This window comes from Odocoileus virginianus, chromosome 2, assembly GCF_023699985.2.
Source record: "Odocoileus virginianus isolate 20LAN1187 ecotype Illinois chromosome 2, Ovbor_1.2, whole genome shotgun sequence".
Classification (NCBI taxonomy): Eukaryota; Metazoa; Chordata; class Mammalia; order Artiodactyla; family Cervidae; genus Odocoileus; species Odocoileus virginianus.
Window position 1 is genome coordinate 91,378,642 of NC_069675.1, and position 16,554 is coordinate 91,395,195.

At 35.7% G+C, this 16,554-nt stretch overlaps 1 protein-coding gene across 1 annotated transcript in view; it reads right to left on the bottom strand.

Annotated features, from left to right (window-relative positions):
• Positions 1-640: 640 nt before the first annotated feature.
• The window catches only part of PPP6C (protein phosphatase 6 catalytic subunit), a 34,295-nt gene continuing 18,381 nt past the window's right edge, over positions 641-16,554 (bottom strand). The window contains exons 2-7 of the mRNA XM_020874345.2: positions 13,976-14,071; positions 7,178-7,243; positions 5,951-6,092; positions 2,985-3,064; positions 2,572-2,781; positions 641-1,442 (exon numbers count right to left, since the gene is read on the bottom strand). Coding sequence (XP_020730004.1) covers positions 1,194-1,442; positions 2,572-2,781; positions 2,985-3,064; positions 5,951-6,092; positions 7,178-7,243; positions 13,976-14,071 — 843 coding nt within the window. The 3' untranslated portion in view covers positions 641-1,193. The remainder of the gene's footprint in view (positions 1,443-2,571; positions 2,782-2,984; positions 3,065-5,950; positions 6,093-7,177; positions 7,244-13,975; positions 14,072-16,554) is intronic.

Genomic DNA, 16,554 nt, shown 5'->3' on the forward strand with positions numbered 1-16,554 from the left:
ACCTTTACAAAAAGGACAATTTGGGTTTTTCTCTACACTTTAAAAAATCTGCTTCAGATTACAGTCCACAAATAGAAGAGTCCTGACTTTTCAACGTTTCCAGTTGCAGTTAAAAAATGAACACTTTCTAAAAGTTAAGGTCAAGTGTTACAGCAAGAGAAGAATGATTCCCATTGAAAAGTACATATATTTTACTCAATGATACTCATGATAGACTGTAAACTGGATTGATCACATTCTACTCAACTGGTATCAAATGAACACATCAGCATTACAAGTATTAAATGTTTTTCTATTACTAGAGAGGATATAAACCAAAACATTAATATGGCAGTCATTTATTTAGGCACAGTTTAGTGATTTTTTAAAATAAATAGTACTGAATTTCAGTTGAAGTTTTAAACTTAATAGCCAAAGGGTCAAGAACTCTGATTAGGAAAAAAAAAAAAAAGAATAACTTTAAGCTAACAACGTATGTTGTTTAAAATTTCTAACACTTTAACCTATCTGAGTTTTATTTAGGATTACTTTATTAAAAAATACAAGGAATCTGGAAAAAGACCAATACAATTATCTTAATGTACAAAGTCATAAACTATAGCAGTTTTAAAACTAAAATTTAAAAACACAACAAAGGGCAGCCCTTTAGACCAATTTATTTTATATCCATTTAAAATATCATCCAACAAAGGACAATGAAGTTTACAGCTGGGACGGTATACATAACTCGAGTCATTTGCAGTCCATCGTGCCCACTGGATAACAACTTTGCTGCTGAAATTTCTTAAAACTTACCAAACTAAAACAAAAGACTGAATAATACAAAAGGAGGAGTATTTCAGTGTAGTCTGTTCTGTCAATTGGCTTTTTAAAAAAGGAAACACATTCTGTTTCCCTCAGACCGGTAAATAAGCAAGAGCTACATGCAGCAGTGTGAGTATTAAGACATTTCTCAAGTCTTCTCAAATGAGTCCAAGGCGGGGATGGGATGGGGGAGAAAACTGATAGAAAAACGTTGCTATAGACACCATAACAAACAATAAATTTAGATAATTTAAAATTTAAAAAAAAAAGGCAAGAGGCAGCATTTCAGCAGCAAAGTGCTCAATAAAAAGTATATTGTAGAGGGTAATACACAAAAGTTGGGGTAAGAAGAGGGCAGAAAAATGGGTCAGCAGGATGGGGCGAAGGCCTCAAAGGAAATACGGCGTCGTCGTTCTGGGAGGAATAACACGTTCTGAATCTGGAACTGCCCGGAATAACTTTGGTTCTCTTGTATTTACATCTTTGAAGACCATGATTGAAGCAATATTTCCACAACGATAGCAGTAATTAGGAGCAGACCACACTGTTACCAGCTTCTCATCAAACATAAATTTATAGCCTTCATGCACTAATTGATGTGCTCTGCAGATGAGTTTTAGGTTGTTGATATGAACAAACTGCAATTTAGAAAGGTTCTGTTAAGTATTCAGCACATTTTTCAATAAATCAACCTACATATATAAGAAAATAAGCATTTAAATTAAGTATAAATCCTGTATCAACTAAAGCTCTCCTGATTATAGAACCCATTCTACTGTTATTCCCCATTAATTTCCCTAAGTCAGACACTTTGGCCTGAGTTATAGAAGTAAACACACAATTAGACACAAATTTCTGAAAGAAAAGCATTCTGTAAGTACAATCAGATATGAAGCAAAGTTTTTTATGGTTTAACAATAAATATATTACTATCAGTCTGCATCCCAGGTGGCGCTAGTGGCAAAGAATCTGCCTGCCAATGCAGGAGACACAAGAGACTTGGGATCAGGAAGATGCTCTGGAGGAGGAAATGGCAACCCACTCCAGTATCCTTGTCTGGGAAATGCCATGGACAGAGGAGCCTGGCAGGCCACAGTCCACGGGGTTGCAAAGAGTAGGACACGACAGCACACAAACATATTACTATCAATACTGAGCATTTACTGAGGCTTCAGTGTGGCTCTTAAAAAATTTGGAAAGAGATGTATTATCCTTCTCTTGCAACTGAAAGAAACAGAGGCTCAGACAAGATAAATGTAGCTCTCTGATTCCACTATGCGGGATTAGTTCACCCTGTGTATGTGTGTGTATTTTTAAATGAAAATAGCTGAACCTCAAAAAATCTGCCTATTCACAATAAACACACATATCAAATCATTACGTTGTATACATAACTAATACAATGTTATATGTCAATTATATCTTAATTAATATATATATACATTAAGAAATACAGATTAAAAAGTTGGCTATCAAAAAAAAAAGTTGCCTATCTTGCCCTTGTTATCTCATTACTTGCACTGTTTGAAAGAAAAGGAAAATTTATTTTACACATAGTACCAGTGGATGCTAAAGGAGGTGCTTTTATTTCATTATCTCATTTAACCTTAAGGAAAGACATATGATAAACCAGACAAGAAATCTGATATCCACAGGCACCACAGTTTGAGTAAACTAGACTAGAAGTTTGGTATCTATAACAACCATGGTTCTTTACATGTGCCATTAGCGACCAACAAACCACTTTTACAAAAATGTTGGCTTTACCTCATTTGTGACTTTTGCGCCAAAAAGCCAACCTGCTCCTCGGGGACTGATTGCCCAAGTATCCACATCTTCAGGATCTGACCAAACCAGATCACAAAATGCTCCTTTATGGGGAATTTCCTGATTCCGTTCAATGGTTCGAATTTGATCCAGTGTTTTAATATCAGGAGATAAACCACCATGAACACACAAAATCTGCTCATCTATTAACTAGCAAAAAAAGATAACAAAGAGTTGAATATATAACAATAAACTCAGTCATACCTAGATTCATCAATGAGTGCTAATGATATCAATATAATTGAGATGGCAATTAGATAAACATATGCAAAGTGTTACTGGCAGAAAAATACTTAAGCTTTTAAAAAGATTTACATAAAAAAAATAAAATAAAAAGATTTACATAAACTTACAGCTGCTACTGTGAGCATGTCAAAAACTTTGGTACAGTATCTCCAGGCATTAGCATTTCCGTATTTGGTTTGGCACTCATCTATGAGAGAAATAGAGTTCTCATTAATGAAGCTCTGAATATGCTGATAAAAATAAAGAATACAAGGGAGTCCCTGGAGATTCAGTGGTTAGGACTCAGTGCTTTCACTGCCGTGGCCTGGGTTCAATCCCTGGTTGGGGAACTAAGATCCTGCAAGCTGTGAGGCACAGCCAAAAAATAAATAAATGAAATAAAATAAAGGATATATCTAACACTAGGACAACAGAACTTATGCTTAAACTAGGATGGCAGGTTATGACACATATTTAGCCCTGGTAGATCCTCCATGTAGAGCCAGGAGACTAGTAGTTAACTGGTCTAGGACAGTGGTCCTACTTGTCATTCCAAAAGTGGCCCTAAGAAGCAGCTGAAATTATTGGTCAAATGCTATAATCAAGAAGAGCTAAATATTAATTTCACATAACCCAGAGCAAACGTTTTTGTCTTATCATTAACACTGGGAGTAGTTCCCTGATGGTCTGGTGGTTGGGACTCCTTATTTTCACTGCTAAGGGTGCAGTTTTGATCCCTGGTCAGAGAACTGGATCCTACAGGCCATGTGGCGTGGTCAAATAAATAAACAAACTTTAAAAAAATTCTGGGCAATTCCATCAAACACAGTAATGTATTTAATGTGACTACTTTATGCTAGCAGGATAACCAAACACATCAGAGGACCCTTAATCACAAGAACATGGGTAATCCCCTTTTCAACATTTCTCGGGCCTACACTGTCTCTCCTGAGATTTTCTGCAGATTGTGCAACTACACACGAGTTCTAGTAAGTACCCTGGTAGTTATCACTAGGTCTTATATATTCTCAGCTGAACATTCTCTCTGCTATCTACAACAGTTAATAAAGTGTATTAATCTCTTCTCTCAGTTAATACCAAGGAAGCCATGCTCTTTGGTTTCTTCTTTAATTTTGCAAAAAAAAACACATATCACTATTGTCCTAAGTACAGCTGAAAATGATACTGTGGGGTATGGTCAACCCTCATAATTTTCTAAATTGTATCTCTACGTGAGGCAGGATCCTTATGTAAACATCTCAGAGACATCTCTAACACTGAGCACAGTTTACCAGTAGGAATCGACTTGTCAATTTTTCACCCTAACACATAAGCAAAGCACTTGGTTCATTAATAACTGCTAACTACAACCATGTTTATCAGGATGAACTGAAGGCCCAATATAATAGCTGTGTGTGGACATTTTTACTTTAAAATCAATACTAAGTTTCATGATGACTAAATCTATCTTCCTCCTGAGGAGCAGATGGGCTTCCTCTTACTAAACAAAACCATTTTATGAGCACCAGAGCATTGCTTGGGATCAAAAACATTCAGTACTGGATGCTGTGCTGCTATCATTTTCTTCAGTCAAGGCATCATAATTAAAGTGTCCTCCTTCCTCTCCCCCTTTCATTCCTTTTGCCCTACAGTGGTAATGGTGGTCAATTTCTGGGGTATAAGTATATGCATAATACTAATCTTGGACAGCTGGAGTCAGCTGCTTTCACTGAGCTAACATCATATTATATGTTATCCAAAATACTGATTATTTTGTAAAAGCATCAATCAGTTTTATTCTAAATGGTATTTGGCATTTTGAGAATGTAAATAAGAAGTAACTTGTAGAAAGGAGATAAATATTAGCCATCTAACTTTTCAAATTCTATTAACAAAGTTATATAAGCAACAAATTCTCAGGGAGTTCCCTCGTGGCCTAGTAGTTAGGATTCCAGGCTTTCCCTGCCGTGGCCTGCATTCAATCCCTGATTGGGGAACTAAGGTTCCCCAAGAAACAAAGGGTGATCATAAATAAATAAACAACAATAAATTGTCAAAATTTCTCAGTTTAATAACTGACAATGGCTGACAAAATGAGCAGTAAGAGAATTCAATTTATCTTTACAATGACAGAAGACAATTCAAAATATAAAGTCTAAAACTAAATGGTTATGAGATTAATATTTTTAAATCTCTCAATATTTGCCTTGTGCTCAAAGAAAATTCATATTAATATCTCAAGAGTTCTATCTACCTCTTTCAAAGAGCTCCAAATTAAAAGCTTTCAATCATACAAAATTTTATAGAACTAGCTATTTTGCTTTTAATGACTTGAGTTCCAGTATTCTCTGGAAGAAGTACACAAACTTACAGTACATCCATACAGTGTATTACAGTGCAGCTACAAAAACAACATTAATCAAGTGAAAAAGCTGGTCACAATATTAAAAAACCAAGTATGATCACATTTTAGCTTGATGTGATGTATACATACACAGATATGTATACAAACACACACATACATATGTATATAGAATAGGCTCTTAAACTGAGTGTGCAAAACATTCCTTTTCAGCAGATTCTAAGGCCCCACCCCAAATGGTCTACAGTGGCACCCAGCAGTCTACAATTTTAACAAGCAACCCAGATAATTCCAATGAGGTAAACTGAAGACTACATTTTGAGGCACTGATCTAGAAAGACATACACCAAAAAGTTAAAAAGGGTTCTCTCAGACTACTATGTATAAAATAATAAGCTACAAGAATATACTGTAAACATAGGCGATTTTATAATAACTTTAAAAGGAGTATAATCTATAAAAATATTGAATCACTGTGATGCACATCTGAAAGTAACATTGTAAATCAACTATATACTTTAATAAAAAAAGAAAAAATAGAATGGTTCTCTCTACGTAGTTAGATTTTCAACTGACTGAGGGAAAAAATGGAGTTAAAAATGAAAAGTGGAAAAAGATTATCTGTATTTTCTAGTTTTACTATTAAAAGCACATGTATGACGTATGTGGCATTTTTTTCCCCAAAGAGGAAGGTAAGACAATATTCAGAGTCAGAGAAATAGAAAATCTTACCATAAAATCCATACACCTGTGTTATCTGTCTACTCTCATGATTTCCTCGCAAAAGTGTAATACGATCAGGCCATTTAGCCTTTAGTGCAAGAAGGTAAGTGAAGGTCTCCAAACTATAGTAACCTCGGTCTACAAAATCACCCTGTAAAGTAAAAATTTACAGTTACAAACAATATAATAACAGCAATATTTTTAAAAAATTATACCAAAGTGCACAAACTCAGAGACATGGTACAAAATAACAAAAATGAAGAGTCATACAAAATAACAAAAATGAAGAGTCACACACTGAATTATTTGGAAATTGGGTTTTAACAAAAAATTGAAATGGAAGTAAATAAGCTATTCCTACTAAATGTTTGTGCTAGTCTTATGCTGCGGGAGGCTTACAGCAAGCTGCTGTGCAGTTCTCTCAAGGACTTTCCCTATGAAACCACCATTTTTTCAATTCTCTATTACCTACATTATTAAACATTTGTAAAAAAAAAAAATGTGAATCAAAAAACTTTAAATGAATTTCAAAAATATTTTAACTGTATTAAAAGAGCTGTCAATTTGAAAATAGTTCTTTTTTTTAGAGCAAATATCTTAACAGTGTTCTACACTCAGCTTTGTATTTAACAACTGCATATGATGACATACTACCTACACTTCCCATTTATGTTTTACTTGGGCCAATATTAGACCATAGGAAAACAGCTCAAAGAATAAGAAAGTAACCCAGAAATTTTCAGAAGGAAGGAAAATAACAGGACTCAAAAAAAAAATTAAACAGTAACATTTTATTCCAAAAAGAAAACAAGTATCTACCTTAATAGCAAATGTGTAAATGTGTAATTCTTCAATCCAGATTAATAACAGATGAAAATGAATGCTCAAAAAAAAAGACAAAATAACAGTAAATTGAAGATTTATGCTTTAAACCTGAGGTTCCAAGCCATTGTTTTTTTGTTTTTACCTAACCAAAAATTACAAAAACTACAAAAAGGCTACAACCCAGTCCTACCTGCACAGCAGTTTACAGAAACAATTATTCTCAACTAAAGGACACGGCAAAATGTAGCAAAGTATTGAATCACCTTTTCACATATTTAAATAGTGATTGTCACATGGCAATGAAAGTATTACATAATCTACATGTAGTAAGACACATCTCCTCCATTTAAAATAAGTAGTTGAAAAAATACAAAATGAAATAAGTAGTTGATATCACTGGTGTTTACATACCATAAATATGTAGTTTGTGTCAGGAACCTGACCTCCAGTCCTGAATAGTTCACAAAGGTCATAAAACTATAAAAGAAAGGCAATATATGCTGATTACAAATTCCTGTGAAGGAGTAAAATAATGAAACTGAGGCCAAACTGTGTAAAGAAGTGGTGAATTAAGACTTCAAATATGTACATTCATAAAAAGAAATAAAGTGCAAACTAAACTACCAAGCACACAGCTTCCAAGCCTTAAAAAATAAAGCACTAAAATGAAGCTTTCAGTTATCACTAGTCATTCCTAGCTCATCAATGTCATGGCAAACTCCCTCAGATTTCTTTCATACATCTCCCTGTCTATCACTATAGAATTTGAAATCATGTATCAGTTACCTAACTGTCGATAAGCTAACCCAATCATTTGTCCCACATTCTGCATCTATATTAAAGAGACAAAAGTTAAGGAAGCAAGTGGATAAGAATTTCTTTCAAAGAATGAGTTTACATGACACTTCATAGTGTCCTACAGAGCAGGTCAATCTACCTTCTTATACTCTGCTTTCAGAGATGTGCACCCTTAGGCTCTACAGCTGTGGAGAGTCTTCTCAATAATCAGTATATTAAAAAAAAAGTATATTTCATCATACTCTATTTGCCTGAAAATTTAACTGACAAAAATGTGTGCTTGATAACTTCAGTCAACTAGATTATCCTAATCCTACTTCCTAAACAAAACACAGTTTTTCTGAAAAAGAATTTTGGATTAAAGGTATTGACTATACTATACCAACTACTATTCATAATTTCCTTCATCTGTCATTTGCATTTGAAAGTAAAATTTACATAACAGTATTACTTCTCACTTCCCACCTCACATATATGTATGCATGTGTATATCACATATGTATAAACAATCACACACAATATAAGCAGTAAAAAATAAGTATACATATTTATACACACATTCGGTGTATATATGTGTATATGCAATACACATGTGTGTTACTTTAGCCTAGTAATTCCACTTCTGTGACTATATCCTTAAAGGGGAAAAAAAAAGGTGTGTAACATAAAGAAAATGCATATAGCACCATTTCTAATAAGAGAAGAAACAAGCTTCATGACCAACATAGGGGAATATTAGTAAGACCCAGACCTCAGGCAGTCATAAATAATGATCATAATGGAAACTATGTAGCAAAGTGCAACAGAACACAAAACTACACCTATAACATAACTATACAATTTTACTATGTAAAATATTGAGTAGGTACACACAAGTCTGAAAAGAAACATTTAAAAGTTTTATAAAATAGCTGCTTCTTTAAAAGTATTGTAGAAGAGTGAGTGTCCTTAGACTTTACTCCAGGTGTCTGCAGCAACATGTTCTTGAATAGAAGCTTTGTAAGTTTCCATTTAATTTATATATATTTAATGGATGACCAAAAATTCTGCTTCAGGGACCCACAGTTCCTACTCCATACTGAAAGTTTTTTTCCAAAATTCTTTAATATAATAAAGAGTTACTAAAGTGAGTCAGAAAGAGAAATATAAATATTGTATTCTAACACATATATATGGAATCTGGAAAACTGGTACTGAAGAATTTACTTAAACAGGGCAGCAATGGAGAAACAGACATAGAGAACAGACTTGGGGAGAGGGGAGGAGAGGGGGAGATGTATGGAAAGAGTAACATGGAAACTTACATTACCAAATGTAAAACAGATAGCCAACGGGAATCAGCTGTACAGCTAAGAAACTCAAACAGGGGCTCTGTATCAGCCTAAGGGGAGGATGGGGAGAGAGATGGGAGGGATATTCAAAAGGGAGGGGCAGGTGTATACCTATGGCTGATTCAGGCTGAGGTTTGACAGAAAACAACAAAATTCTGTAAAGCAATTATCCTTCAATAAAAAAATAAATTAAATATATATATATAATAAAGAGTTACTAAAAACATATGGAGACAAATAACTGTCATACATTACTGGGAGCCCATCTCAGTATTTCACAAATAATTTCTACCATCTATTGTATGTTTTTCATATCACACACTCTGTAAGTTTTCTTATTTTAAAACAAAATGAATCCTGAGATGTGGATTTTACCCCATTATTAGAGGCAAGGAAACAGTTGGCCAACTCAGTAGTTTTTAATTTTTTTGGTTTTAGGGCCCAAGCATAGTCTTAAAAATTACAGGTCCTCAAAGGCTTTTGTTTTTACACTATATGAGTCAGTATTAACCATATTAGAATTTTAAAGTGATCATCGCTAATGTTTAAACCTCAGATATGCAGATGACACCACCCTTATGGCAGAAAGCGAAAAAGAACTAAAGAGCCTCTTGATGAAAGTGAAGAGGAGAGTGAAAAATTTGGCTTAAAACAACATTCAGAAAACTAAAATCATAGCATCCGCCATCACTTCATGGCAAATAGATGGGGAAACTGGAAACAGTGGCTGACTTTATTTTTCTGGGCTCCAAAATCACTGCATATTATGATTGCAGCCATGAAATTAAAAGATGCTTACTCCTGGGAAGGAAAGTCAGGACCAACCTAGACAGCATATTAAAAAGCAGACACATTACACTGCCAGCAAAGGTCCATCTAGTCAAAGTTATGGTTTTTCTAGTAGTCACGTATGGATGTGAGAGTTGGACTATAAAGAAAGCTGAGCACCGAAGAATTGATGCGTTTGAACTGTGGTGTTGGAGAAGACTTTTGAGAGTCCCTTAGACTGCAAGGAGATCCAACCAGTCCATCCTAAAGAAGAGCAGTCCTGAGTTTCCATTAGAAGGACTGATGTTGAAGCTGAAACTCCAACACTTTGGCCACCTGATGCAAAGAGCTGACTCATTTGAAAAGACCCTGATGCTGGGAAAGATTGAGGGCAGGAGGAGAAGGGGACGACAGAGGATGAGATGGTTGGATGGCATCACCGACTCAATGGACATGAGTTTGAGTAAACTCTGGGAGTTGGTGATGGACAAGGGAGGCCTGGCGTGCTGCAGTCCATGGGGTCACAAAGAGTCAGACACAACTGAGCGACTGAACTGAACTGAACTGAACTGAAATTCATTTTAAAAATCGGGGAGGGATGAATTAGGAGTTTGGGATTAACACATACATACTACTTTAAATGAAATAAACAGTAAGGACCTACTGTACAGCACAGAGAACTCTACTCAATATTCTGTAATAACCTATAAGGAAAAAGAACACATATATGTATAACTGAATCACTTTGCTGTACATCTGAAACTAACATAACATTGTAAATCAACAATACCCCAAAATAAAAAATTAAATTAAAAAAAATCAGTAACTAAGTAATAATATACATATATTTTTAATGAAAAATAAACTGCTTTCCAAAGTAAAACAAAACAAATTTATGAGAAGACTGGCACTGTTCTACATTTTTGCAAATCTCTTTAATGCCTGGCAAAAAAAAAGCACAGCTTGGGTTCTCATAGCCTACCTCTACATCCAATCTGAATATTCAGTCCTGAATATTCATTGGAAGGACTGACACTGAAGCTGACACTCCAATACTTTGGCCACCTGATGCAAAGAACTGACTCATTTGAAAAGACCCTGATGCTGGAAAAAACTGAAGGCGGGAGGAGAAGAGGATGACAGAGGATGAAATGGTTGGATGGCATCACCGACTCAATGGACATGAGTTTGAGTAAACTCCGGGAGTTGGTGATGGACAGGGAGGTCTCATGTGCTGCAGTCCATGGGGCTGCAAAGAGTCAGACACGACTGAGCGACTGAACTGAACAGAAGAGCCAATCTGTTGGGATATGCTGTTTAAAGTATACAAAGAAAATCCAGCTTCATACAGGTATGTGTTACAAAAGGGAGAAGAATTTTAATAACCTTTAGAGATAATGGTGCATATTTTTCTTCTAATACATCAAAACTGGACAACTGGTCTCTTCTCAAACTGTGTTAGATAGGTTGGTCTAACACTTTGAGTGGGTAATACACTCTGGTTATTTGAAAATGAAAAATAGCATTTCCTTATAATCATTAAAAAAATATTTGTTAATATTATCACTCATCTCATCAGGAAAGTCTTTTAGGTACCAGAAGCTAGGAGCTTCATCGTGGTGAATTCAAATTTTCTAAAAGTCCAATTATTTTCTTGAAAACTCAAATTCTGGCATCAGCAACAAATACTATCAATTGTTACTCTTAAACTGACTGGCTCACTTCACTTACTTTTGCAAAATAGTTGCCAAATACTCACAGTTTGTCATTCATTCTCTCAAGTAAAAATAGCATTCCATTAAAAAGAAAAAAAAAGCGGCTATTTCAGATGGAGATACAAAACTGCAAAAGCAATCTTCTTTTGAGAAAACCATTTTTCTTTGACATGCAGTAGATGTGCTTTATGCATACTTTCTATTTCATCACAGGGGCTGTTCAAAAGATATAGCTATTCAATGGTTAAGAGCTACTATTAATTAATATTACTAGTTCATCAAGGACATCCTTAAACGATACTGGCATTTTATTTTACTGTAAATGCACGCACGCTGGTGAAGAATACAAGGACAACCAGCATAGGCTTGGCGACACGCCCCTGATCAGGGAGGCACCAGCAGTTTTACCTTCAGCTGATTTTCCGCCATCTTACAGACCCTCAAAGGTCCACATATCTAAAGAACTGAAGAGCGAGCTGAAGTGGCTGCTTAAACAGCTATTATGTACCCAGGCAGGACTTAAACCAAGCTCTGTCTGACACTGAACTCTACAACCTCCTCACTAGATTATACTGTTTCAATGCTTCCTGGCACTATATGCGTGCCAACACTTTCTATCAGCTTATTTATAGTCATAATCCAATCCTGCAATTCCAGAACTGGCCCAAGGGGAAGACAACTGTACAAGTCCCAAAAGACACATCTTATATTTGACTTCAGTCTACAGACATTTAGAGGCTTCTCAAGTCCTATGCTTTCGATGAGCAATTGTTTTAAAGGGTCAAGTACAAGAGAAACACTGTTCAGTTTGGTGGCAGTCTTAACATGGACTGGGAGTTCCCTGGTGGCCTAGTGGTTAAGATTCTGAGCCTTCACTGATGGGGCCCAGGTTCAAATACTGGTCAGGGAAGTGACAGCAGGTAGGTGAGCAAACTGCAGGCAAAAATAATAATAATAGTAATATGGGCTACTGGGCACCTATATGAGTTTCAAATCTCAGCTATGTCCCTTAGTAACTATGTGAATTTAGGCTAATTCCTCAATTTTTCAGTCTCAGTCCTTCTCCACAAAATTATCCAATCTCATGGAACCCTTAAAAAAAGAAAAAACTAAAAAAAAAAGAAAAGAAAAAACTGACATGGAATTTATGAGAAAGCACTTTATTAATCTCAAAACACAAGATAAATGAAAGCAAGAGTTATGCATTTGACGGAAGTGTAAATTTATTAATTTTAGTAGTATGAAGTTGTCTCTAACTTCCTGACCTTTGATCATAACTGTAATTCATATACTGAAAAGTCCTTGGGGAATTTCCTGGTGGTCCAGTGGTTAGGACTCTGCACTTTCACAGCTGATTGAATCTGAGGGCACAGATTTAATCCCTGGACTGGAACTAAGATCCCACGACCTACACAGTGCAGCCAAACACAGGTAACCCTTCAATTTTAATATTATAATCAAAGGAAAACACTGCTTGGTTTATTCCAACTTTTACAAATATGTTAAAGGCACTTCCTATGTTAATATCCTTTATGTTAGCAAAATAGAAATGTTTATTATACTTTAGGAGAGAAGCTAACATGGAAACCAAGAAATACACTCCTAATGGTTTACTTTAGAGAACGAGAATTTTAGCAGATCAAATATGACATAATGGGGTTTCTATTTAGAAGCTGAAAACATGCAGATGTCATTTACTATAACATCAAACATCCAGAGAACAGACTGAAAAACCCAACTCAATCACAAATAATCTACACACCTTTCTGCTCCTTTAGGCAGTCATAGTTAAGGTCATGTTGGCATTCATAAATCCAATGTTGTTCACAACATATTATTATTATAATTATATATTATATTATGTCACAATATAGTATATTAGCCCTAACTCCACTGCATGCATGGAGCAGGCTATGAGTGTTTTGTTCAGCTTTCATTACCCAGGAAAAAAGAAAAAAAACTCCACAAATACACAGTTTCCTAATCAGGCTAAACACTGACAGTAAGAGTCTAAAAATGAGGTGTACCCCTCCTGTCAATGCTCTGAAACTCTTAAAAACAAACAAAATCCCAGCAGATGAAACGGTGAACTTTCTTTCTCATTTCATTCTAGCACAGAATTGCTGTGAAATCATGCACCAATAGTTTTTCTGAACAGTTATTCTCATTCCCACTAAGGAAATAATGAATTTTCAATAAAACAAGACATTAAGTGAACAGAATGAATACAACAGCAATGCGTAGAATGAATAGAAAATTAGGCCCAAAACCAAAGCATCTCCTATCAACCATAATAGCTATGAGCAGTCAGTCTGTAGTTATTTCCTATCTCCTCCTGTCCACAGAACAATAATGCTTCACTCAGGTCACTTCCTAAGTGTGATTTCAACAAAGTCCATGAATAATTTGACTACTGCTTTTATTCAGTTTAACAGTAACCAGGAATCATTAGTATCACACAGACTGAGGCATCCTAACCAACCACTAGCTGCTCCTTTTTTTTTTTTCTTTTTAAAGTATTTTACAGCACAAGTGGAAACACACATGGACTATGAACAGACAGTACAAAAGCTAAAACTCTCCTCGTGAAATTTTACCTGTCCATGTATGTCTCCACACACTGTTACTGGTGTTGATACTGGCTGGACATTTGACTCTTCCAACAGGAGATCACAAACGTAGTCACATAGCCGCTGGAAGACAAGAAAATAAAATGCAACCTTTTATTACAACATTAAAGCTGAAGACCAAGTGCAAAAATGACAAGAACTAACACATGTTAATAACTCAAAATTAAGATCATGGCATCTGGTCCATCACTTCATGGCAAATAGATGGGGAAACAATGGAAACAGTGAGAGACTTTATTTTCCTGGGCTCCAAAATCACTGCAGATGGTGACTGCAGCCATGAAATTAAAAGATGCTTGCTCCTTGGAAGAAAAGCTATGACAACCCTAGGCAGCGTATTAAAAAGCAGAGACATTACTCTGCTGACAAAGGTCCGTATAGTCAAAGCTATGGTTTTTTCAGTAGTCATGTATGGATGTGAGAACTGGATCATAAAAAAGCTGAGCAGCAAATAACTGATGCTTTTGAACTCTTTTGTGGAACAAGACTCTTGGGAGTTCCTTGGACTGCAAGGAGATCAAACCAGCCAATCCTAAAGAAAATCAATCCTGAATATTCACTGGAGGGACTGATACTGAAGCTGAAGTTCCAACACTTTGGCCACCTGATGTAAAGGACTGACTTATTTTAGAAAAGTCCCTGATGCTGGGAAAGACTGAAGGCAGGAGAAGGGGACAACAGAGGACAAAATGGTTGGATGGCATCACCGACTCAATGGACATGAGTTTGAGCAAGTTCCAGGAGATGGTGAAGGACAGGGAAGCCTGGCATACTGTAGTCTATGGGATCACAAAGAATCAGACACGACTGAACAACTGAACAAAATGTATGTATTATTTCACAGAAAAGCAAACTATTCTATGATGACTCTGGGATTTGATCTGTCAGCTTTCACCTTCCTCTCACAATGCCTATTCCAAAATGCAAACTCCCTGGCTACACAGGTTCAGTTCAGTTCAGTTCAATTGCTCAGCTACACAGGTAACAGGTTCTAGAAGACTGACAGCTTTGCAAGGAACTGTCAACTGATGTTTTTCACACACACATACAAAAAGTAAAAGTCAACCATTTTAAAAGGAAAAGGTCTTTATCTGCTAATTTTTTAAGTAAATTACAAACCATGCACTTAGCAAATATGATCCAGCAACTGCACTCTTGGCAATGAAAATTTATGATCACATAAAAAACTGTACACAGAAGTCCACAGAAGTTTAACTCATGACAGCCAAAAACTGGAAATAAATCAGATGTCCTTCAACAGTGACTAGTTAAGTTATAGTACATTCACACAATGGAATACTATTCAGAAATAGAAGGAAACAAACTATTGACACATGACAATCTGGATAAATTTCAAGGGAATTATGCTCAGTTGGGGGGGGGGGGGAACCCTACCCCACAATGTTACATACTATATGACTCCATTTATATAACATTCTTGAAATTAAAAACTTTACAGAAATAGAGACCAAACTGGTTGACTGCCAAAGGTCTAGGAGTTAGGAGCAACAGGAGGGAAATAGGTATGGTTATAACAAAGACAACATGTGGACTCCTTGGGGTGATGGAACTGTGTCTTAAATGCGGTATTGGATACATGAGATTATAGATATAATAAGACTGCAAAGAACTAAATACACAAATAAGTACAAGTGAAACTGGAGAACAAGATCCTGGGGTGTAACAATGTCAATATCTTGGTTGTGATATCTGTTCTACAAGATGTTACCACCAGGGAAAACTGGATAAAGGGAGACTTCCCTGGTGGTCCAAGGGCTGGGACTCTGAGCTCCCAATGCACGGTGCAGGTGCCCGGGTTCAATCCCTGGTCAGGGAACTGGATCCCACATGCTGCAACTAAGAGTTCACATGCCACAACTAAAAACCGAAAAGCCAAATATATAAATAATTAAAAAAAAAAAAAAACTGGAAACAGGGTACAAGGGATCTTTTGGTATTATTTCTGAAAAATGCATATAAATCTACGATTATTTCAAAATAAAAAAGTTAACTAAAATTAACTATAAAATGTAAATCTAAAATTAAAGAATCACTCTACCTTTCAAAAAGAGCTCTAAATGTTTGCATTTTAAAAATATTTGTCCTCTGAAAGAACTCAAACCAAAAGATTTCACAGAAGGAAAACAATTCTCACACTAGTTCTCTGGAGAAGGAAGGGTACAGTCTGCTGTGTAAAGAGAACTGGAGGGGAAACCTCCTTCCATCTGAGACAAGTATACTAGTCAGAGGCTGTACTAAAATTAAAATCTCATAAAATTAGATTTTAAGAAGGTCAGCCAAGAAAGGACAAATTAAACCACACAAGCATAATGAAATGATTCTAAACATTAATTATGGAATCTAAATGCCAAAACTTACTTAAATATAGCAGAGACACACTTTAACAGTTATAGACACAATACTTTATACACAGGTAAGCACCAGAGAGCAGCCACAATGGAAGGAGGGAGGAGGAGTAAGAAAAGAGGCCCCCCAAAAGAAAATGAGGGGAAACCAAGCTGTTTAGAAATGTTCAAAATAAAGAG